This window comes from Cherax quadricarinatus, chromosome 95 (assembly GCF_038502225.1).
Source record: "Cherax quadricarinatus isolate ZL_2023a chromosome 95, ASM3850222v1, whole genome shotgun sequence".
Taxonomy (NCBI): Eukaryota; Metazoa; Arthropoda; class Malacostraca; order Decapoda; family Parastacidae; genus Cherax; species Cherax quadricarinatus.
Window position 1 is genome coordinate 10,386,438 of NC_091386.1, and position 24,720 is coordinate 10,411,157.

The 24,720-nt window shown below is 38.9% G+C and overlaps 1 protein-coding gene and 1 long non-coding RNA gene across 2 annotated transcripts in view; one reads left to right on the top strand and one right to left on the bottom strand.

The window, feature by feature from the left end:
• Positions 1-463: 463 nt before the first annotated feature.
• On the bottom strand, positions 464-5,549 carry LOC138855457 (uncharacterized). Its single transcript, XR_011394696.1, has 3 exons — positions 5,390-5,549; positions 3,056-3,108; positions 464-640 (listed from the first exon to the last, which is right to left on the bottom strand). It is a non-coding gene; the product is annotated as an uncharacterized lncRNA (long non-coding RNA).
• A 1,911-nt stretch (positions 5,550-7,460) lies between these two features.
• Positions 7,461-24,720, top strand: part of LOC128703855 (ankyrin-3-like) — a 63,915-nt gene continuing 46,655 nt past the window's right edge. The window contains exon 1 of the mRNA XM_053798693.2: positions 7,461-7,810. Coding sequence (XP_053654668.2) covers positions 7,622-7,810 — 189 coding nt within the window. The 5' untranslated portion in view covers positions 7,461-7,621. The remainder of the gene's footprint in view (positions 7,811-24,720) is intronic.

The window sequence follows — 24,720 nt, forward strand, 5'->3', positions numbered from 1 at the left end:
CTACCTCACATTACTACAGTTCAAGACATTATCTGTCTCTACAGAGTTATGTACTACCTCACATTACTACAGTTCAAGACATTATCTGTCTCTACAGAGTTATGTACTACCTCACATTACTACAGTTCAAGACATTATCTGTCACTACAGAGTTATGTACTACCTCACATTACTACAGTTCAAGACATTATCTGTCTCTACAGAGTTATGTACTACCTCACATTACTACAGTTCAAGACATTATCTGTCTCTACAGAGTTATGTACTACCTCACATTACTACAGTTCAAGACATTATCTGTCTCTACAGAGTTATGTACTACCTCACATTACTACAGTTCAAGACATTATCTGTCTCTACAGAGTTATGTACTACCTCACATTACTACAGTTCAAGACATTATCTGTCTCTACAGAGTTATGTACTACCTCACATTACTACAGTTCAAGACATTATCTGTCTCTACAGAGTTATGTACTACCTCACATTACTACAGTTCAAGACATTATCTGTCTCTACAGAGTTATGTACTACCTCACATTACTACAGTTCAAGACATTATCTGTCTCTACAGAGTTATGTACTACCTCACATTACTACAGTTCAACACATTATCTGTCACTACAGAGTTATGTACTACCTCACATTACTACAGTTCAAGATCTTATCTGTCTCTACAGAGTTATGTACTACCTCACATTACTACAGTTCAAGACATTATCTGTCACTACAGAGTTATGTACTACCTCACATTACTACAGTTCAAGACATTATCTGTCTCTACAGAGTTATGTACTACCTCACATTACTACAGTTCAAGACATTATCTGTCTCTACAGAGTTATGTACTACCTCACATTACTACAGTTCAAGACATTATCTGTCTCTACAGAGTTATGTACTACCTCACATTACTACAGTTCAAGACATTATCTGTCACTACAGAGTTATGTACTACCTCACATTACTACAGTTCAAGACATTATCTGTCTCTACAGAGTTATGTACTACCTCACATTACTACAGTTCAAGACATTATCTGTCTCTACAGAGTTATGTACTACCTCACATTACTACAGTTCAAGACATTATCTGTCTCTACAGAGTTATGTACTACCTCACATTACTACAGTTCAAGACATTATCTGTCACTACAGAGTTATGTACTACCTCACATTACTACAGTTCAAGACATTATCTGTCTCTACAGAGTTATGTACTACCTCACATTACTACTGTTCAAGACATTATCTGTCTCTACAGAGTTATGTACTACCTCACATTACTACAGAGTTATGTACTACCTCACATTACTACAGTTCAAGACATTATCTGTCACTACAGAGTTATGTACTACCTCACATTACTACAGTTCAAGACATTATCTGTCTCTACAGAGTTATGTACTACCTCACATTACTACAGTTCAAGACATTATCTGTCTCTACAGAGTTATGTACTACCTCACATTACTACAGTTCAAGACATTATCTGTCTCTACAGAGTTATGTACTACCTCACATTACTACAGTTCAAGACATTATCTGTCACTACAGAGTTATGTACTACCTCACATTACTACAGTTCAAGACACATTATCTGTCTCTACAGAGTTATGTACTACCTCACATTACTACAGTTCAAGACATTATCTGTCTCTACAGAGTTATGTACTACCTCACATTACTACAGTTCAAGACATTATCTGTCTCTACAGAGTTATGTACTACCTCACATTACTACAGTTCAAGACATTATCTGTCTCTACAGAGTTATGTACTACCTCACATTACTACAGTTCAAGACATTATCTGTCTCTACAGAGTTATGTACTACCTCACATTACTACAGTTCAAGACATTATCTGTCTCTACAGAGTTATGTACTACCTCACATTACTACAGTTCAAGACATTATCTGTCACTACAGAGTTATGTACTACCTCACATTACTACAGTTCAAGACATTATCTGTCACTACAGAGTTATGTACTACCTCACATTACTACAGTTCAAGACATTATCTGTCACTACAGAGTTATGTACTACCTCACATTACTACAGTTCAAGACATTATCTGTCTCTACAGAGTTATGTACTACCTCACATTACTACAGTTCAAGACATTATCTGTCTCTACAGAGTTATGTACTACCTCACATTACTACAGTTCAAGACATTATCTGTCTCTACAGAGTTATGTACTACCTCACATTACTACAGTTCAAGACATTATCTGTCTCTACAGAGTTATGTACTACCTCACATTACTACAGTTCAAGACATTATCTGTCTCTACAGAGTTATGTACTACCTCACATTACTACAGTTCAAGACATTATCTGTCTCTACAGAGTTATGTACTACCTCACATTACTACAGTTCAAGACATTATCTGTCTCTACAGAGTTATGTACTACCTCACATTACTACAGTTCAAGACATTATCTGTCACTACAGAGTTATGTACTACCTCACATTACTACAGTTCAAGACATTATCTGTCACTACAGAGTTATGTACTACCTCACATTACTACAGTTCAAGATCTTATCTGTCTCTACAGAGTTATGTACTACCTCACATTACTACAGTTCAAGACATTATCTGTCTCTACAGAGTTATGTACTACCTCACATTACTACAGTTCAAGACATTATCTGTCTCTACAGAGTTATGTACTACCTCACATTACTACAGTTCAAGACATTATCTGTCTCTACAGAGTTATGTACTACCTCACATTACTACAGTTCAAGACATTATCTGTCACTACAGAGTTATGTACTACCTCACATTACTACAGTTCAAGACATTATCTGTCTCTACAGAGTTATGTACTACCTCACATTACTACAGTTCAAGACATTATCTGTCTCTACAGAGTTATGTACTACCTCACATTACTACAGTTCAAGACATTATCTGTCACTACAGAGTTATGTACTACCTCACATTACTACAGTTCAACACATTATCAGTCACTACAGAGTTATGTACTACCTCACATTACTATAGTTCAAGACATTATCTGTCACTACAGAGTTATGTACTACCTCACATTACTACAGTTCAACACATTATCTGTCACTACAGAGTTATGTACTACCTCACATTACTACAGTTCAAGATCTTATCTGTCTCTACAGAGTTATGTACTACCTCACATTACTACAGTTCAAGACATTATCTGTCACTACAGAGTTATGTACTACCTCACATTACTACAGTTCAAGACATTATCTGTCTCTACAGAGTTATGTACTACCTCACATTACTACAGTTCAAGACATTATCTGTCTCTACAGAGTTATGTACTACCTCACATTACTACAGTTCAAGACATTATCTGTCACTACAGAGTTATGTACTACCTCACATTACTACAGTTCAAGACATTATCTGTCTCTACAGAGTTATGTACTACCTCACATTACTACAGTTCAAGACATTATCTGTCTCTACAGAGTTATGTATTACTACAGAGTTATGTACTACCTCACATTACTACAGTTCAAGATCTTATCTGTCTCTACAGAGTTATGTACTACCTCACATTACTACAGTTCAAGACATTATCTGTCACTACAGAGTTATGTACTACCTCACATTACTACAGTTCAAGACATTATCTGTCACTACAGAGTTATGTACTACCTCACATTACTACAGTTCAAGATCTTATCTGTCTCTACAGAGTTATGTACTACCTCACATTACTACAGTTCAAGACATTATCTGTCACTACAGAGTTATGTACTACCTCACATTACTACAGTTCAAGATCTTATCTGTCTCTACAGAGTTATGTACTACCTCACATTACTACAGTTCAAGACATTATCTGTCACTACAGAGTTATGTACTACCTCACATTACTACAGTTCAAGATCTTATCTGTCTCTACAGAGTTATGTACTACCTCACATTACTACAGTTCAAGACATTATCTGTCACTACAGAGTTATGTACTACCTCACATTACTACAGTTCAAGACATTATCTGTCTCTACAGAGTTATGTACTACCTCACATTACTACAGTTCAAGACATTATCTGTCTCTACAGAGTTATGTACTACCTCACATTACTACAGTTCAAGACATTATCTGTCTCTACAGAGTTATGTACTACCTCACATTACTACAGTTCAAGACATTATCTGTCACTACAGAGTTATGTACTACCTCACATTACTACAGTTCAAGACATTATCTGTCTCTACAGAGTTATGTACTACCTCACATTACTACAGTTCAAGACATTATCTGTCTCTACAGAGTTATGTACTACCTCACATTACTACAGTTCAAGACATTATCTGTCTCTACAGAGTTATGTACTACCTCACATTACTACAGTTCAAGACATTATCTGTCACTACAGAGTTATGTTCTACTTCACATTACTATAGTTCAAGACATTATCTGTCTCTACAGAGTTATGTACTACCTCACATTACTACAGTTCAAGACATTATCTGTCTCTACAGAGTTATGTACTACCTCACATTACTACAGTTCAAGATCTTATCTGTCTCTACAGAGTTATGTACTACCTCACATTACTACAGTTCAAGACATTATCTGTCACTACAGAGTTATGTACTACCTCACATTACTACAGTTCAAGATCTTATCTGTCTCTACAGAGTTATGTACTACCTCACATTACTACAGTTCAATGTACTACCTCACATTACTACATTATCTGTCTCTACAGAGTTATGTACTACCTCACATTACTACTACATTAGTTACAGAATGTACTACCTCACATTATCTGTCTCTACAGAGTTATGTACTACCTCACATTACTACAGTTCAAGACATTATCTGTCTCTACAGAGTTATGTACTACCTCACATTACTACAGTTCAAGACATTATCTGTCACTACAGAGTTATGTACTACCTCACATTACTACAGTTCAAGACATTATCTGTCTCTACAGAGTTATGTACTACCTCACATTACTACAGTTCAAGACATTATCTGTCTCTACAGAGTTATGTACTACCTCACATTACTACAGTTCAAGACATTATCTGTCTCTACAGAGTTATGTACTACCTCACATTACTACAGTTCAAGACATTATCTGTCTCTACAGAGTTATGTACTACCTCACATTACTACAGTTCAAGACATTATCTGTCTCTACAGAGTTATGTACTACCTCACATTACTACAGTTCAAGACATTATCTGTCTCTACAGAGTTATGTACTACCTCACATTACTACAGTTCAAGACATTATCTGTCTCTACAGAGTTATGTACTACCTCACATTACTACAGTTCAAGACATTATCTGTCTCTACAGAGTTATGTACTACCTCACATTACTACAGTTCAAGACATTATCTGTCTCTACAGAGTTATGTACTACCTCACATTACTACAGTTCAACACATTATCTGTCACTACAGAGTTATGTACTACCTCACATTACTACAGTTCAAGACATTATCTGTCTCTACAGAGTTATGTACTACCTCACATTACTACAGTTCAAGACATTATCTGTCTCTACAGAGTTATGTACTACCTCACATTACTACAGTTCAAGATCTTATCTGTCTCTACAGAGTTATGTACTACCTCACATTACTACAGTTCAAGACATTATCTGTCACTACAGAGTTATGTACTACCTCACATTACTACAGTTCAACACATTATCTGTCTCTACAGAGTTATGTACTACCTCACATTACTACAGTTCAAGACATTATCTGTCTCTACAGAGTTATGTACTACCTCACATTACTACAGTTCAAGACATTATCTGTCACTACAGAGTTATGTACTACCTCACATTACATTATCAGTTCAGAATGTACTACCTCACATTACTACAGTTCAAGACATTATCTGTCACTACAGAGTTATGTACTACCTCACATTACTACAGTTCAACACATTATCTGTCACTACAGAGTTATGTACTACCTCACATTACTACAGTTCAAGATCTTATCTGTCTCTACAGAGTTATGTACTACCTCACATTACTACAGTTCAAGACATTATCTGTCACTACAGAGTTATGTACTACCTCACATTACTACAGTTCAACACATTATCTGTCACTACAGAGTTATGTACTACCTCACATTACTACAGTTCAAGACATTATCTGTCTCTACAGAGTTATGTACTACCTCACATTACTACAGTTCAAGACATTATCTGTCTCTACAGAGTTATGTACTACCTCACATTACTACAGTTCAACACATTATCTGTCTCTACAGAGTTATGTACTACCTCACATTACTACAGTTCAAGACATTATCTGTCTCTACAGAGTTATGTACTACCTCACATTACTTTTACATAAAGTAGACTGTTAATAATTTACTTCTGGATCACTTCCTCACAATATATTTAAGTCAGCAGTTGTTGTAGATCTCAACTGATGAACTAAACAACCAATTAAACTTTTTTTGTATTTCTACTACACTGCTGGTCGTTAGTACTGCGGAATTTATACAACTTTTTTCTAGCGGATGATAACTTTTTCAAAATCTTTAAATTCTGTAGAAAATAAGAGAATTATAGATAACACTCTTAATTGTGAGATATTAAAGTTAACTAAATTTATGCTCCAACTGACCATGAAACTCTCACATAAATTATCTCTCTTCCAAGTAATGTCAACAAGCGCCTTAAAATGATGTGTTGATTAATGAAAATTGGGTAATGACACGAGGTCACCAGCAACAGTCTGTCAGAACACGTTCCTCTGGTTCCTCTACTGTATAAAACAATTTAATTATTTTTTAATAAATAACAGTAAATTAACTTAAGTTGCAGCAGGTGTTAATTATATGCATATTCACTAACTTTTCCTGTTACTTCTTTTCCTCTGATCTACTTTCTTTACCACCTAAATTATCCTATTTAATTCCTCCATCATCTTTCTCTTTTACGCACAATTAAATTAATGAAATTTCTCCTCCTTAATTTACTTTCTCTTCAACCTACTTTCTCCATTATCTACCTTTTTATCTACTTTCCTTATCATGTACAAGGCAAGATAATATATCTTTTACCTACTTTCAATTTGATCTTCTTACTTTATAAATGACCTATTTATTCAACCATATATAATCTTTATGCCTTCTTTTCTACTCTACTTTTCTTGCCATTGACTTTACTTTCTCTGACTTCTTTCCTCTACTTAATTTCTCTTTGCTCTATTTTTCCTCAAATAACTTTCTCATTGACTTACTTTGTGTTGGACTTATATTCTCCTTCACATGTTCTCTCCTCGACCTGTCTTTTTCTTCACCAACTTATAACTCGACCATCTTCCTCGTGCTGTTCTATTAGACAGTTATTATGATACTATTGGAAACAGCTAGTTATCTGAACCAGTGAACTGGATGAACATTTTAACTTTCAGTTTTCAAGTCAACATACAGTTTAGTATCTTCAGTAATTAAACAAAAAAATTTAGAATCTCAAGCACAGAAGTTATGGTACAGCAGCACATCATTATTTAATTTTGCAGAGTTATGAGAAAGAAATAGAACTGTACGAGAAGCTGCTTAATGTCATCAGCAAGAGTGATGATGTCAGTGAGGCGACCCGCTTACTCAGGTCAGGGGCACCCATGGAGCCAGTGGGACAGTGGTCCGTCTACCCACTCTCCCTGGCCATTACCAGCAACCGTCTCAAGATCATCAACCTACTGGTGGCAGCTGGAGCGCCGCTCACCACCACCATCCATGGCGTCAACCTGCTGACTCTGGCCTGGCTCACCCCAGACGTCACTATTCCTGTCCAGGTTGCCATCACAAGGGTGAGTGTTTAGGTCATCACAAGGGTGAGTGTTTAGGTCATCACAAGGGTGAGTGTTTAGGTCATCACAAGAGTGAGTGTTTAGGTCATCACAAGAGTGAGGTGTTTAGGTCATCACAAGAGTGAGTGTTTAGGTAATCACAAGTGAACATTTAGGTCATCAACAGAAAAGCGAATATTTCAGTCACCATCTTAAGTGGTTTTGCTTAGGTTAGCTTGGTTCCTCACTACTGACCTGCCTTGACTTATAACTTGCTTCCTCACCACTGACCTGCCTTGACTTATAACTTGCTTCCTTACCACTGACCTGCCTTGACTTATAACTTGCTTCCTGAAATTGAGACACATGTGCAACATCTGGGTATCTTTATTGTAGACGTTTCGCCATCCAGTGGCTTTATCAATACAAATTCCAGGACATAAATTGAAGACAGGAGAACTATGTACAGAAGATGAGGTAATCAGTCCCTCAACCTAGCAGTAGGTGCGAATCTTCACGACTACGGTGCTCTTCGCACCTACTGCTAGGTTGAGGGACTGATTACCTCATCTTATGTACATAGTTCTCCTGTCTTCAAGTTATGTCCTGGAATTTGTATTGATAAAGCCACTGGATATCGAAACGTCTACAATAAAGATTCCCAGATGTTGCACATGTGTCTCAATTTCATCTTGTCGGTATTGTATACCGTTCTTGTACAACTTGCTTCCTCACTACTGACCTGCCTTGACTTATAACTTGCCAGTAACTGGCTCAGTCATGTGCTCATTACTTTTTCTTCTCTGTTAACACCTTAAGTTATCACATTTCTTAAAGTTTCTTACCTAGTTAACTAGTTTAATCATCTTACAGTCGACAAGCTAAATGAATTCTTAATCACATTTTTAACCTGGCTGTCTGGTTTCTTCATTATTTTTTTGACCTGATATTTAGTTTCTTCATTATATTCTTGACTTGGATGTCTGGTTTCTTAATTTTATTTTTGGCCTCACTATCTAGTTTCTCCATTACACTTTTGATCTGGCTGTCTGGTTTCATTACCAGATTTTTTACTCTGCTATCTGGTTTCTTAGCCACATTTTTGACCTTGGTCTCTAGTTTCTTCACCACAATTCTTGACCTGTTAACCGACTTCTTCATCACATTTTTGACCTGGCTAAAACTTTTTTCATAAAATTATCCCTTTCTAACTGTTTCCATGTCACTCATTCCATGTCACTCCTGTTTCCATGTCACTCATTCCATGTCACTCCTGTTTCCATGTCACTCATTCCATGTCACTCCTGTTTCCATGCCACTCATTCCATGCCACTCCTGTTTCCATGTCACTCATTCCATGTCACTCCTGTTTCCATGTCACTCATTCCATGCCACTCCTGTTTCCATGTCACTCATTCCCTTCAGTTTACTGTTTCTTAGTTATATCGTCTTCTCATTTGTATTAAGTCTTACTTTTATCAGCTGACAGACATTGTATCACATAATTGCCTCAGTTAACTGTTTTTATCATCTTCTGGCCCCAGGTGGTTGAGTATACCTGGTAGAGCGTATGGTAGAGTTAGAGTAAGACGGAGAGTAAGGATAGCAGATGAACAAGGAGGCTTCAGGAAAGGTAGGGGGTATGTAGACCAAGTGTTTACAGTGAAACATGCAGGTGAACAGTATTTAGATAAGGGTAAAGACTTTTTGAGGCATTCTTGGATTTGGAAAAGGCGTATGACAGGGTGGATAAGGGGGCAATGCGGCAAATGTTGCAGGTGTATGGTATAGGAGGTAGGCTACTGAAAGCAGTGAAGAGTTTTACGAGGATAGTGAGGCTCAAGTTAGAGTATGTAGGAGAGGGGGAGTTAATTTCTCAGTAAAAGTAGGCCTTAGACAAGAATGTGTGACGTCAACATGGTTGCTCAGTATATTTATAGATGGTGTTGTAAGGGTTGAATGCGAGGGTCTTGGCAAGAGGTGTGGAGTTAAAAGATAAAGAATCAAACACAGCGGGAGTTATCACAGTTGCTCTTTGCTGATGACACTGTATTTTCTGGAGATTCTGAAGAGAAGTTGCAGAGGTTGGTGGATGAATTTGGTAGGGTTTGTATAAAAAGAAAATTAAAAGTGAATATAGAAAAGAGTAAGGTTATGAGGATAACAAAAAGATTAGTTGACGAAAGATTGGACATCAGATTGGAGGGAGAGAGTATGGAGGAGGTGAATGTGTTCAGATATTTAGGAGTGGACGTGTCAGCAGATGGGTCTATGAAGGATGAGGTGAAAAGGGTGAGTGGTGCACTTAGGATTCCGTGGAAGCAAAGAGGGGAATGTATGAGTGTATAGTTGTGCCAATACATTTGTATGGGTGTGAAGCATGGGTGATGAATGTTGCAGCGAGGAGAAGGCTGGAGGCAGTGTAGTTACGTGTCTAAGGGCAATGTGTGGTGTGAATATAATGCAGAGAATTCGTTGTTTGGAAATTAGGAGAAGGTTTGGGATTACCTAAACTATTATCCAGAGGGCTGAGGAGGGGTTGTTGATGTGGTTTGGGCATGTAGAGAGAATGGAACAAAACAGAATGACTTCGAGAGTGTATAAATCTGTAGTGTAGGGGAGGCGGGGTAGGGGTCGGCTTAGGATGGGTTGGAGGGAGGGGGTAAAAGAGGGTTTGTGTGCGAGGGGCTTGTACTTCCAGCGTGAGCGTGTTTGATAAGAGTGAATGGAGACAAATAGTGTTTAATACTTGACGTGCTGTTGGAGTGTGAGCAAAATAACATTTATGAAGGGATTCAGGGAAACCGGCAGGATGGACTTGAGTCCTGGAGATGGGAAGTGCAGTGTCTACACTCTGAAGGAGGGGTGTTAATGTCGAAGTTTTATAAGTGTAGTGTAAAGCACCCTTCTGGCAAGACAGTGATGGAATGAATGATGGTGAAAATTTTTCTTTATCGGGCCACCCTGCCTTGGTGGGACTCGACCGATGTGTTAATAAAACAAAATAAACTGTTTTCCTCATTACATCGCCATCCTAGTTAACAGGATTCATCACTTCCTGTCTACACCAGAAAACTTGTTGTTTTCGGCACTTTCCGACTCCAAGTAACTGGTTTTTATTACTTACAAATCATAACTAAGTGGTTTCTTTTCTTCTTACCCGCCCGAATAATGTTTTTGCTATCACCTGTCCCCCCACATAACTGATATCTTTATCACTTATTCACCTAAGCTATCCGGCTTTTTTATTACTTACTAACCCCAAATATCTAGTTCCTTTATCACCACTCCCAGCTATCTGGTTTCTGAAAAACTTACCTACCCCAACGGTTTGGTTTCTGTATAACTTATCTACCCCAGCCAACTGGTTTCTGTATAACTTACCTACCCCAGCTATCTGGTTTATGTATAACTTACCTACCCCTACTATCTGGTTTATGTATAACTGACCTACCCCGAGATATCTGGTTTCTGTATAACTTATCTTCCCCGGATACTTGGTTTCTGTATAACTTAATTACCACAGCTATCTGGTTTCTGTATAACTTACCTACCCCAGCTACCTGGTTTCTGTATAGCTTACCTTCCCCAGATACTTGGTTTCTGTATAACTTAATTACCCCAGCTATCTGGTTTCTGTATAACTTACCAACCCCAAGTATCTAGTTTCTGCATAACTTACCTACCTCAACTATCTGGTTTCTGTATAACTTACCAACCCCAACTATCTAGTTTCTGTATAACTTACCTACCTCAACTACCTGGTTTCTTGATAACTTTCCTACCTCAACTATCTGGTTTCTGTATAACTTACCTACCTCAGCCGCCTGGTTTCTGTATAACTTACCTACCCCAACTGTCTGGCTTCTGTATTACTTACCTACCTCAGCCGCCTGGTTTCTGTATAACTTACCTACCCCAACTGTCTGGCTTCTGTATTACTTACCTACCCCGGCTAATTGGTTTCTGTGTAACAGCTTCTTGGTTTCTGCAAAAAGGGATTACCCTATTATAACTTAATTACCCCAGTACGCTGAGGTCAGTGGTCAGTATGCTGAGGTCAGTGGTCCATTACGCTGAGGTCAGTGGTCATACCTGCCTAAGCTCTTGAGAGTTAGCGCGGGGTGTTACCAAACACCATGGCTTGTTGTAGTGTTTTAGAATCTCAGGTTCAAGTCTTGAAGAAGGAGATTCTACTTCTTCAGGGGGAAAATAGGAGGCTGAAGCTTCCCATAGATGAGTTTGGAAGTGAGTGTGAGAAGGATTTAGCTGGTAAGGAAGGAATGGTCACCAGCAGTGATAGTGGCAGCCGCTTTAAGTGGCAAGTGGTTCACAGTTCAGGAAGAAGGAAGATGAGGAGAGTTAATAGAGAAGATGTGAAGGTAGGAAATCGATTCTCTGTTTTCCAAGACAAGTGTACTTCAGTGGTTAGTGAGGTTGAAGGTACCACTGATTTCCCTGCTAATCATGGTAAGAATATTTTAATAGTAGGCGATTCTCAGGTAAGATATATGGACCGTGCATTTTGTAACAGAGACAGAAAGGTCAGACAGAGAGTGTGTCTTCCTGGAGCTGGTGTTGGTGACATAGTCAGCAGGTTGGATAATATTATGGCAGGTAATGGGAACAAGCCCATTATCTGTCTTTGTGCTGGGGGTAATGACAATGGGAAGGGCAGGAGAGAGGAGCTGCTGGATAAATACAGGTCAGCCATAGAAGTAGTTAGGTCTAAGGGAGGAATCCCAGTCATATGTAGCATCTTGCCTAGAAAGGGAGTGGGCAATGAATGGATGTCTAGGGAAATTGGTATAAAATGCTGGCTAGACAGGTACTGCAAGGAACTTGCAATCCCAATCATTGATAACTGGGACCTATTCTCTAGGAATTTAAAATGATAGATTATAGAGGTATGGTGTTTGTGGGAAACAATCAGGCTGCAGCATTAGGGTTAAAAACAGAAGTTATTACCGGGATACCTCTGGGATATGTATAAAAGACAATATTCAAAATAAAGTTGATAGTAATGGCAAATCAATTGATCAACAAACAAAGAGAGATAGTAGAGGGCAATGACTGACTAGCTCCCTTAAGGTTTACTATACAAACAGTAGGAGTCTAAGAAATAAGATAGATGAGCTAAGATTACTTGCAAGTTTAGGTAATGTAGATATTATTGGTATAACAGAGACCTGGCTGAACCTGAATGATAGAGAAATGCCTTCTGAATGCAACATACAGGGCTATAAACTATTCCACACTGATAGGGTCAACAGGAAGGGTTGTGGAGTGGCGATGTAGGTCAGAGAAAATTTAAATTGTTGTCTTAGACATTATATAAGATTAGAAACATCGAACACAGAATCTGTTTGGCTACACTTTCTCGAGGGATGTGACAAATTAATTTTGGGTGTAATTTATAGGCCCCCAAACCTTGATAGGGAGGGCAGTAAGCTGTTATGGGACGAAATTCATAAGCCATCTAGATATGAAAATGTTGTGGTAATGGGAGATTTTAACTTTAGACAAATTGATTGGAACAATATTGCAGGAAATCTTGAGTCTAGTGACTTTCTTGAAGCGGTTCAGGATTGTTTTTTAGAACAGGTTGTGACAGAACCAACTAGAGGAAACAATCTGCTTGACTTGGTTCTTGCTAACAAAGATTCACTAATTAATAATCTTGAGGTTAATGATGAGCTTGGGGAAAGTGATCACAAATTGCTTAGTTTCAATATATCATGGAATTACTCAGATAACTGCAATCAAATCTCTGTCCCAGATTTTCGCTTGGTCGACTTCATGGGACTGAAAAATTACCTGGGTGGGTTAAATTGGGATGTCCTGACTATGGGTCAGGTAGGTGATCTTGGTTGCCAATGTGACGTTTTTCAGAGCATAGTTCTAGCTGCCCAGACGACTCTTGTTCTGAGTAGGGAAATTAGATCTAACAAAAATGATCCCAAATGGATGAACAATAGATTAAAACATCTCATTGGTCAAAAGAGAGGCATAAATATGCGTATTAAAAGATGGAATGGGCAGTTAAGAAATCAATATAATTAATTAAAGAGAGAAATAAAGAAAGAAATAAGAAAAGCAAAAAGGGATTATGAGGCTAAGGTCGCAAGGGACTCAAAGACTAACCCAAAAGGGTTCTTTCAGGTATACAGAAGTAAGAGTATGGACAAGATTGGCCAACTTAAGAGTAACTCTGGTCAGATCACTGACAGTAATAAGGATATTTGTGAAATTCTAAATACCTACTTCCTCTCAGCTTTCACACAGGAAAATACTAGCGATATTTCTGAAATAATTGATTATGTAGAACAGGATAATAAACTATGTACGATTGCAGTAACTAGTGACATGGTCCTCAGACAAATAGAGAAACTAAAACCTAACAAATCCCCAAGTCCTGATGAACTGTTTGCAAGGGTGTTAAAGGAAAATAAACAGGAACTTAGCATACATTTGGCTAATCTTTTTAACATATCACTACAAACTGGCATAGTGCCTGACAAGAGGAAAATGGCAAATGTAATACCTATTTACAAGGCAGGTGACAGGTACTTGGTTTCGAACTATAGACCAATAAGCCTTACCTCCATAGTGGGAAAATTTATGGAATCAATAATTGGCGGAGCAATTCGTAGCCATCTTAACAGGCACAGATTGATTAATGAATCTCAACATGGTTTTACAAAGGGGTGTTCCTGTCTTACGAATTTACCAACTTTTTTCACTAAGGTGTCTGAGGAGGTAGATCATGGTAATGAATATGATATTGTGTATATGGACTTCAGAAAGGCTTTCGATAGAGTTCCACACCAGAGGCTATTGAGGAAACTTAAGGCACACGGAATAGGAGGAGAAATTTTTTCCTGGTTAGAGGCATGGCTGACAAATAGACAGCAGAGAGTTTGCATAAATGGGGAGAAATCAGAATGGGGACACGTCACAAATGGTGTTCCTCAGGGGTCAGTGTTGGGCCCGTTGTTGTTCACAATTTACATAAACGACATAGATGAGGGAATAAATAGCGACATAAGCAAATTTGCTGATGACACCAAAATAGGCCGTCCAATTCATTCTAATGAGGACACTAGAGCACTCCAGGATGATTTGAATAGACTGATGCAATGATCGGAGAAGTGGCAGATGAAGTTTAATATTGGCAAATGCAAAGTTCTAAATGTTGGACAGTTAAATAACCTTGTCACATATAAACTAAATAATGTAGATCTTAAAACTACTGATTGCAAAAATTATTTAGGAGTTCTGGTTAACAGTAATCTAAAACCAAGACAACAGTGCATTAGCGTTCACAATAAAGCTAACAGAATTCTTTTCTTCATACACAAATAACCCGCACATAAAAGAGAGAAGCTTACGACGACGTTTCGGTCCGACTTGGACCATTGACAAAGTCACACTCAATGTCCAATGGTCTCAATGTCTCAATGTCAATGGTCCAAGTCGGACCGAAACGTCGTCGTAAGCTTCTCTCTTTTATGTGCGGGTTATTTGTGTATTGTTCCAGTCACTGTATTGTGCCTTTTTGTTATTTATTCTTTTCTTCATATCTAGAAGTATAAATAATAGAAGTCCTCAGGTTGTTCTTCAACTCTATATATCCTTGGTTAGGCCTCATTTAGACTATGCTGCTCAGTTGTGGTCACCGTGTTACAGAGTGGATATAAATGCTCTGGAAAACGTACAGAGGAGGATGACGAGGATGATCCCATGTATCAGAAATCTTCCCTATGAGGATAGACTGAGGCCCTGAATCTGCACTCTCTCGAAAGGCGTAGAATTAGGGGGGATATGATTGAGGTGTATAAATGGAAAACAGGAATAAGTAAAGGGGATGTAAACAGTGTGCTGAAAATTTCCAGCCAAGACAGGACTCGCAGCAATGGTTTCAAGTTGGAAAAATTCAGATTCAGGAAGGATATAGGAAAGCACTGGTTTGATAATAGAGTTGTGGATGAGTGGAACAAACTCCCGAGTACAGTTATTCAGGCTAAAACGTTGTGTAGTTTTAAAAATAGGTTAGATAAATACATGAGTGGGTGTGGGTGGGTGTGAGTTGGACCTGACTAGCTTGTGCTGCTGGGTCTGGTGCCGTGCTCCTTCCTTGAGTGGGGGTGACTAGACTGGGTGGGTCATTGGACTAATCTGTGGGGTGGGTCAGTGGACTAATCCAGGGGGGGACATGGACCTGCTCTGCATGGGTCAGTAGGCCTGTTGCAGTGTTCCTTATTTCTTATGTTCTTATGTTATCTACCCCAGCTATCTGGTTTCTGTAAAACTTTATCTATAATTTCCTCACAAACAGAACACAAAGAGTAATGGTCAGCAGAGAACGTCTGAGGCGGCTACTGTGGAAAGCTCTGTTCCGTAAGGCACAGTACTCGCTCCCATCTTGTTTCTCATCCTCGTTTCTGACATAGACAAAGATGTCACCCACAGCACCGTGTCTTCTTTTGCAGATGACACCTGAATCTGCATGACAGTGTCTTCCATTATAGACACTTCAAGGCTCCAGGTGGACAACAACCAAATCTTTCAATGGGCTGCAGAAAACAATATGAAGTTCAATGATGAGAAATGTCAATTACTCCGATATGGTAAACATGAGGAAATTAAAACTCCATAAAACTCCATTAAAACATAGCATTAGAAATCTTCCTTATGAAGAAAGATTGAAGACTCTTAAGTTACATTCACTTGTTAGACGAAGAATGAGGGGAGACCTGATCGAAGTGTATAAGTGGAAGATAGGTATTAATAAAGGGGATATTAATAAGGTCTTGAGGATGTCTCTCCAAGAGAGAACCCGCAGTAATGGATTTAAATTAGATAAGTTTAGATTTAGAAAGGACATAGGAAAGTATTGGTTTGGAAATAGGGTAGTTGATGAGTGGAACAGTCTACCTAGTTGGATTATTGAGGCTGGGACTTTGGGTAGTTTCAAATCTAGGTTGGATAAGTACATGAGTGGGAGGGGTTGGATTTGAGTGGGACTTTCACATCAGAGCTTATTTCTTGGGTGGCATTGAAAATTGGGCAAATGTTTTGTTAGTGGGATGAATTGTAAAGGACCTGCCTAGTATGGGCCAGCAGGCCTCCTGCAGTGTTCCTCCTTTCTTATGTTCTTATGTAAAACAAATTCCAGCCACAAAATAGAGCGAAAAACCAACATCAAAGACCTGGGAGTGATCATGTCGGAGGATCTCACCTTCAAGGACCATAACATTGTATCAATTGCATCTGCTAGAAAAATGATTGAATGGATAATGAGAACCTTCAAAACTAGGGATGCCAAGCCCTTGATGACACTCTTCAGGTCGCTTATTCTATCTAGGCTTGAATATTGCTGCACACTAACAGCTCCTTTCAAGGCAGGTGAAATTGCTAACAGAAAATGTACAGAGAACCTTCACGGTGTGCATAATGGAGATAAAATGCCTCAATTACTTGGAACTCATTTGTTGGGAGGATTCGTGATGTGATGGTTGGAGTTAAACACAGTCGTTGGATAGCAACACTTATATTAGCAGAGTGTGAGAAGGAAAGGCCCAGCCTGCCTGTGTTGCCTGTAGACCTAAGCATGGAGAACTGAGAAGGAGGCCGGGAGCGCAGCGCTCACATCCTGCATCACGTGACGTCACACAAGCTATTCAATGAGCCTACTGAAAGGAAGTCTAAATATATACAAGGATGATAAGATCTACAATAAAGTACACAAGTATAAGTATAGAGGAATTCAGCTAATATACTGACAGTACAGTCATGTTATGTATGTCGTCTCGACATACAATACTATACTATAGACTGAACAGTGAGGTAGCTCTGAGCTGATTCTATACAATTGCAAAGACATATGTAACTTACAACTAATGGATGGTATTGTAATGGTTGTTAATGTAATGGGTGTTAACGTAATGCATTACTAATTATAAGTACAAATCATAGTATAATAAAGAATGGAATTGATCGATCTATCTGTATTCATGCACTCTACGGATTCTGAGGAAGAATATATATATTTACAAAGGTGAAAGTAATTAACAGCAAAGGCAGATCTGGCACGCACAGATCATTACTGCTAAATCTCAGAATTCATAGGGAACGTGAACACAAACTTTTTTTTTCTAAAAACTGATCAGCTAATAGCAAACACACAGTGGACAACTTCATTTATCTTGAACCTCTAATTATACAGACTATGTATATTTAAACCCACCTCTGCAAGGGTAAGATTTACATATGCAGAATGGTTATTGTCTTTGGAAGGATCGAATTCATTTGAAATGGCTAACACATGCCTTGACTAAGGGAGATCTTAACAAGTATCTACAGAAGATACTTGGAGGTTTCTCATTACTTGTCATGTATGCAAAGAATAATGACAATCAGGTTGATCGTTTGACTTAGTATTAGAGGTAGAGGGTACAGAGTCAGGAGGATTGTCAGTGTCTTTTACATTAGTCTGGGCAGAAATATCATCCTCGACATCGGATACTAATTTCATATGATCTAAATGCGATTCTTTATACTGACCGGTACTAATTTCTCTAACCTTATACTTATTGCCATTTATAAGTTCAACTACTCGATAAGGACCAACAAACTTTTGATCGAGCTTAGGCATTGTTTTCTTGAAGTTAGCATTACTCTCGAACCCACTTTAACTTTGGTCGGCTTAGCATGGCTATTAGTTACTCTTGTGAATTCTGCTGTTGACTTACGAAGTGTCTCACGGATTCTCTTAAAAACACTTTGAGCTAAGCTGGTATGAGTTGCTATAAAATCATCAGGGTTATAATTGGGTATCGGTGTGGAATATAACAATTCATAAGATAAACGCTTGTCTACACCGTAAAATGCATAATGTGAAGTGTCACCTATGGAAACATTGTAAGCAGAATTTATAGCACATTGAACATCTTGTATAACTTTATCCCAAGTTTCACTATTGGGATTGATAGTGGCTCTCAAGACATCAAGTACTTTCTTATTGGTTCGTTCATTACAAAGTCACTGATGGGTGCTGGTGGCTTCACAGTCAGAATAAAATCTTCCTGGAGCAGGAATCGAATCACACCAGACCACATGGGATCTGTTCTTTCTTACTAGAGGAATGAACAAACTCGGTGGAGTGGATGACTCTCTCTGGTTGAGAAAAGTAATGCTATAACACAAAATATGAGCAAGGGAGAACGGGTCTACTATCTCTCACTGCACGCACAGGGGGAAAAAATGAACACGGTCAACAATACTGGAATTCATTTTGAGTCGCACAGAGTGACACGAGGTATCAGCTATAAAGAGACTGCTCTTATAAACGTTAACAACACATGAAGATTACTCGATAAACAACTTTTTACAATGCACGGATTACTGTCAACGAGGACAGTATCACCATATGGAACACGGAACAACAACAACACTCAAGTGAGCACACTAGCCACAGAAACGTCTTTCTGCAATGGCTTGTGGCATCAGCAAGAGATGGCATAACTCGTTGCAAGTAACGTTCTTTTCAAAGCGTCCCCTGGGAAGGAACTACTACTTGAACAAGTCGCCATCGCAGGGATAGTAGTTTTAGCACCCAAGGTTGTCTGAGGTTACTCTGAAACCCAAGGTAACTGTACACTATCCTGCGTGCACGATATTGTGGCTGGAGTCCAGACAGGAGTGACAGTATTACTAGTGCCTGACCGCTCGACTACGTTAATAAGTAATTCACAGATCTATAGGAACTCAATCTGGACTTAACATTCTGCAGCACTTTAACAAATCTCAGATACAAGCTGCGAGAACAAACATTGTCTAAGAGCTAGGTATTGTCTTTCAGTCAGTAACGGGATATTGGGACTGTGGACAGATTCATGTTTACTTAGACTAGCATGATACACTAAGTGAGCATTCAAAAGTGACTGAGACATCTTCTCAGAAAACTTACTCAAAGACATAAAGCAAGAATAATAAAGAGAATATAAGGCACAAAGAAGCTGAAATGGGAGAAAATGCTTAACTATTCTGCATAAGTAAAGAAAAATAACAAGTCACACTATAAAGCAACGACAATTCACATAAAAAGAAAAATACTCAACTGGATAAGCAACACTTTGAAAATCAAGAGAAATTATACTTTACTCAGATCAAATTTTAGCAAATTTACTTTTTTTTAAATTAATGGCACAGTGAGTTGTCTTTACTCTCAATTCAGAACAGAAATTCAACAATAAATAATAAATCAATCAAAAATGTTAAAATGGGATCAATAAATCTTGTGCAAAATTAAAATAGACTGGGAAAGCAATTCTATAAAAAAAAAAATGAAATGACACACAAAGAATAAAATATTATGCACACTTGAAGTTCCTGTATTCCCTGGAACGCAGGCGCGAGAGACACATGATTATATACACCTGGAAAATCCTAGAGGGACTAGTACCGAACTTGCACACGAAAATCACTCACTACGAAAGCAAAAGACTTGGCAGACGATGCAACATCCCCCCAATGAAAAGCAGGGGTGTCACTAGCACGTTAAGAGACCATACAATAAGTGTCAGGGGCCCGAGACTGTTCAAATGCCTCCCAGTACATATAAGGGGGATTATCAATAGACCCCTGGCTGTCTTCAAGCTGGCACTGGACAAGCACCTGAAGTCGATACCTGACCAGCCGGACTGTGGCTCGTACGTTGGATTGCGTGCAGCCAGCAATAACAGCCTGGTTGATCAGGCTCTGATCCACAAAGATTCTCATCACCTAGCTGCTCCTTCTACCTAGTTTGTTACAAAGATTCTCATCACCTAGCTGCTCCTTCTACCTAGTTTGTTACAAAGATTCTCATCACCTAGCTGCTCCTTCTACCTAGTTTGTTACAAAGATTCTCATCACCTAGCTGCTCCTTCTACCTAGTTTGTTACAAAGATTCTCATCACCTAGCTGCTCCTTCTACCTAGTTTGTTACAAAGATTCTCATCACCTAGCTGCTCCTTCTACCTAGTTTGTTACAAAGATTCTCATCACCTAGCTGCTCCTTCTACCTAGTTTGTTACAAAGATTCTCGTCACCAAGCTGTTCATTCTACCTACTTTGTTACAAAGATTCTCATCACCTAGCTGCTCCTTCTACCTAGATTGTTACAAAGATTCTCATCACCTAGCTGCTCCTTCTACCTAGTTTGTTACAAAGATTCTCATCACCTAGCTGCTCCTTCTACCTAGATTGTTACAAAGATTCTCATCACCTAGCTGCTCCTTCTACCTAGATTGTTACAAAGATTCTCTTCACCTAGCTGCTCCTTCTACCTAGTTTGTTACAAAGATTCTCATCACCTAGCTGCTCCTTCTACCTAGTTTGTTACAAAGATTCTCATCACCTAGCTGCTCCTTCTACCTAGTTTGTTACAAAGACTCATCACCTAGCTGCTCCTTCTACCTAGTTTGTTACAAAGATTCTCATCACCTAGCTGCTCCTTCTACCTAGTTTGTTACAAAGATTCTCATCACCTAGCTGCTCCCTCTACCTAGTTTGTTACAAAGATTCTCATCACCTAGCTGCTCCTTCTACCTAGTTTGTTACAAAGATTCTCATCACCTAGCTGCTCCTTCTACCTAGTTTGTTACAAAGATTCTCATCACCTAGCTGCTCCTTCTAACTAGTTTGTTACAAAGATTCTCATCACCTAGCTGCTCCTTCTACCTAGTTTGTTACAAAGATTCTCATCACCTAGCTGCTCCTTCTACCTAGTTTGTTACAAAGATTCTCATCACCTATCTGCTCCATCTACCTAGTTTGTTACAAAGATTCTCATCACCTAGCTGCTCCTTCTACCTAGTTTGTTACAAAGAATCTCATCACATAGCTGCTCCTTCTACCTAGTTTGTTACAAAGATTCTCATCACCTAGCTGCTCCTTCTACCTAGTTTGTTACAAAGATTCTCATCCCCTAGCTGCTCCTTCTACCTAGTTTGTTACAAAGATTCTCATCACCTAGCTGCTCCTTCTACCTAGTTTGTTACAAAGATTCTCATCACCTAGCTGCTCCTTCTACCTAGTTTGTTACAAAGATTCTCATCACCTAGCTGCTCCTTCTACCTAGTTTGTTACAAAGATTCTCATCACCTAGCTGCTCCTTCTACCTAGTTTGTTACAAAGATTTTCATCACCTAGCTGCTCCCTCTACCTAGTTTGTTACAAATATTCTCATCACCTAGCTGCTCCTTCTACCTAGTTTGATACAAAGATTCTCATCACCTAGCTGCTCCTTCTACCTAGTTTGTTACAAAGATTCTCATCACCTAGCTGCTCCTTCTACCTAGTTTGTTACAAAGATTCTCATCACCTAGCTGCTCCTTCTACCTAGTTTGTTACAAAGATCACCTAGCTGCTCCTTCTACCTAGTTTGTTACAAAGATTCTCATCACCTAGCTGCTCCTTCTACCTAGTTTGTTACAAAGATTCTCATCACCTAGCTGCTCCTTCTACCTAGTTTGTTACAAAGATTCTCATCACCTAGCTGCTCCTTCTACCTAGTTTGTTACAAAGATTCTCATCACCTAGCTGCTCCTTCTACCTAGTTTGTTACAAAGATTCTCATCACCTAGCTGCTCCTTCTACCTAGTTTGTTACAAAGATTCTCATCACCTAGCTGCTCCTTCTACCTAGTTTGTTACAAAGATTCTCATCACCTAGCTGCTCCTTCTACCTAGTTTGTTACAAAGATTCTCATCACCTAGCTGCTCCTTCTACCTAGTTTGTTACAAAGATTCTCATCACCTAGCTGCTCCTTCTACCTAGTTTGTTACAAAGATTCTCATCACCTAGCTGCTCCTTCTACCTAGTTTGTTACAAAGATTCTCATCACCTAGCTGCTCCTTCTACCTAGTTTGTTACAAAGATTCTCATCACCTAGCTGCTCCTTCTACCTAGTTTGTTACAAAGATTCTCATCACCTAGCTGCTCCTTCTACCTAGTTTGTTACAAAGATTCTCATCACCTAGCTGCTCCTTCTACCTAGTTTGTTACAAAGATTCTCATCACCTAGCTGCTCCTTCTACCTAGTTTGTTACAAAGATTCTCATCACCTAGCTGCTCCTTCTACCTAGTTTGTTACAAAGATTCTCATCACCTAGCTGCTCCTTCTACCTAGTTTGTTACAAAGATTCTCATCACCTAGCTGCTCCTTCTACCTAGTTTGTTACAAAGATTCTCATCACCTAGCTGCTCCTTCTACCTAGTTTGTTACAAAGATTCTCATCACCTAGCTGCTCCTTCTACCTAGTTTGTTACAAAGATTCTCATCACCTAGCTGCTCCTTCTACCTAGTTTGTTACAAAGATTCTCATCACCTAGCTGCTCCTTCTACCTAGTTTGTTACAAAGATTCTCATCACCTAGCTGCTCCTTCTACCTAGTTTGTTACAAAGATTCTCATCACCTAGCTGCTCCTTCTACCTAGTTTGTTACAAAGATTCTCATCACCTAGCTGCTCCTTCTACCTAGTTTGTTACAAAGATTCTCATCACCTAGCTGCTCCTTCTACCTAGTTTGTTACAAAGATTCTCATCACCTAGCTGCTCCTTCTACCTAGTTTGTTACAAAGATTCTCATCACCTAGCTGCTCCTTCTACCTAGTTTGTTACAAAGATTCTCATCACCTAGCTGCTCCTTCTACCTAGTTTGTTACAAAGATTCTCATCACCTAGCTGCTCCTTCTACCTAGTTTGTTACAAAGATTCTCATCACCTAGCTGCTCCTTCTACCTAGTTTGTTACAAAGATTCTCATCACCTAGCTGCTCCTTCTACCTAGTTTGTTACAAAGATTCTCATCACCTAGCTGCTCCTTCTACCTAGTTTGTTACAAAGATTCTCTTCACATAGCTGTTTGTTACAAAGATTCTCATCACCTAGCTGCTCCTTCTACCTAGTTTGTTAGTTTGTTCCTTCTACTAGTTTGTTAAAGATTCTCATCACCTAGCTGCTCCTTCTACCTAGTTTGTTACAAAGATTCTCATCACCTAGCTGCTCCTTCTACCTAGTTTGTTACAAAGATTCTCATCACCTAGCTGCTCCTTCTACCTAGTTTGTTACAAAGATTCTCATCACCTAGCTGCTCCTTCTACCTAGTTTGTTACAAAGATTCTCATCACCTAGCTGCTCCTTCTACCTAGTTTGTTACAAAGATTCTCATCACCTAGCTGCTCCTTCTACCTAGTTTGTTACAAAGATTCTCATCACCTAGCTGCTCCTTCTACCTAGTTTGTTACAAAGATTCTCATCACCTAGCTGCTCCTTCTACCTAGTTTGTTACAAAGATTCTCATCACCTAGCTGCTCCTTCTACCTAGTTTGTTACAAAGATTCTCATCACCTAGCTGCTCCTTCTACCTAGTTTGTTACAAAGATTCTCATCACCTAGCTGCTCCTTCTACCTAGTTTGTTACAAAGATTCTCATCACCTAGCTGCTCCTTCTACCTAGTTTGTTACAAAGATTCTCATCACCTAGCTGCTCCTTCTACCTAGTTTGTTACAAAGATTCTCATCACCTAGCTGCTCCTTCTACCTAGTTTGTTACAAAGATTCTCATCACCTAGCTGCTCCTTCTACCTAGTTTGTTACAAAGATTCTCATCACCTAGCTGCTCCTTCTACCTAGTTTGTTACAAAGATTCTCATCACCTAGCTGCTCCTTCTACCTAGTTTGTTACAAAGATTCTCATCACCTAGCTGCTCCTTCTACCTAGTTTGTTACAAAGATTCTCATCACCTAGCTGCTCCTTCTACCTAGTTTGTTACAAAGATTCTCATCACCTAGCTGCTCCTTCTACCTAGTTTGTTACAAAGATTCTCATCACCTAGCTGCTCCTTCTACCTAGTTTGTTACAAAGATTCTCATCACCTAGCTGC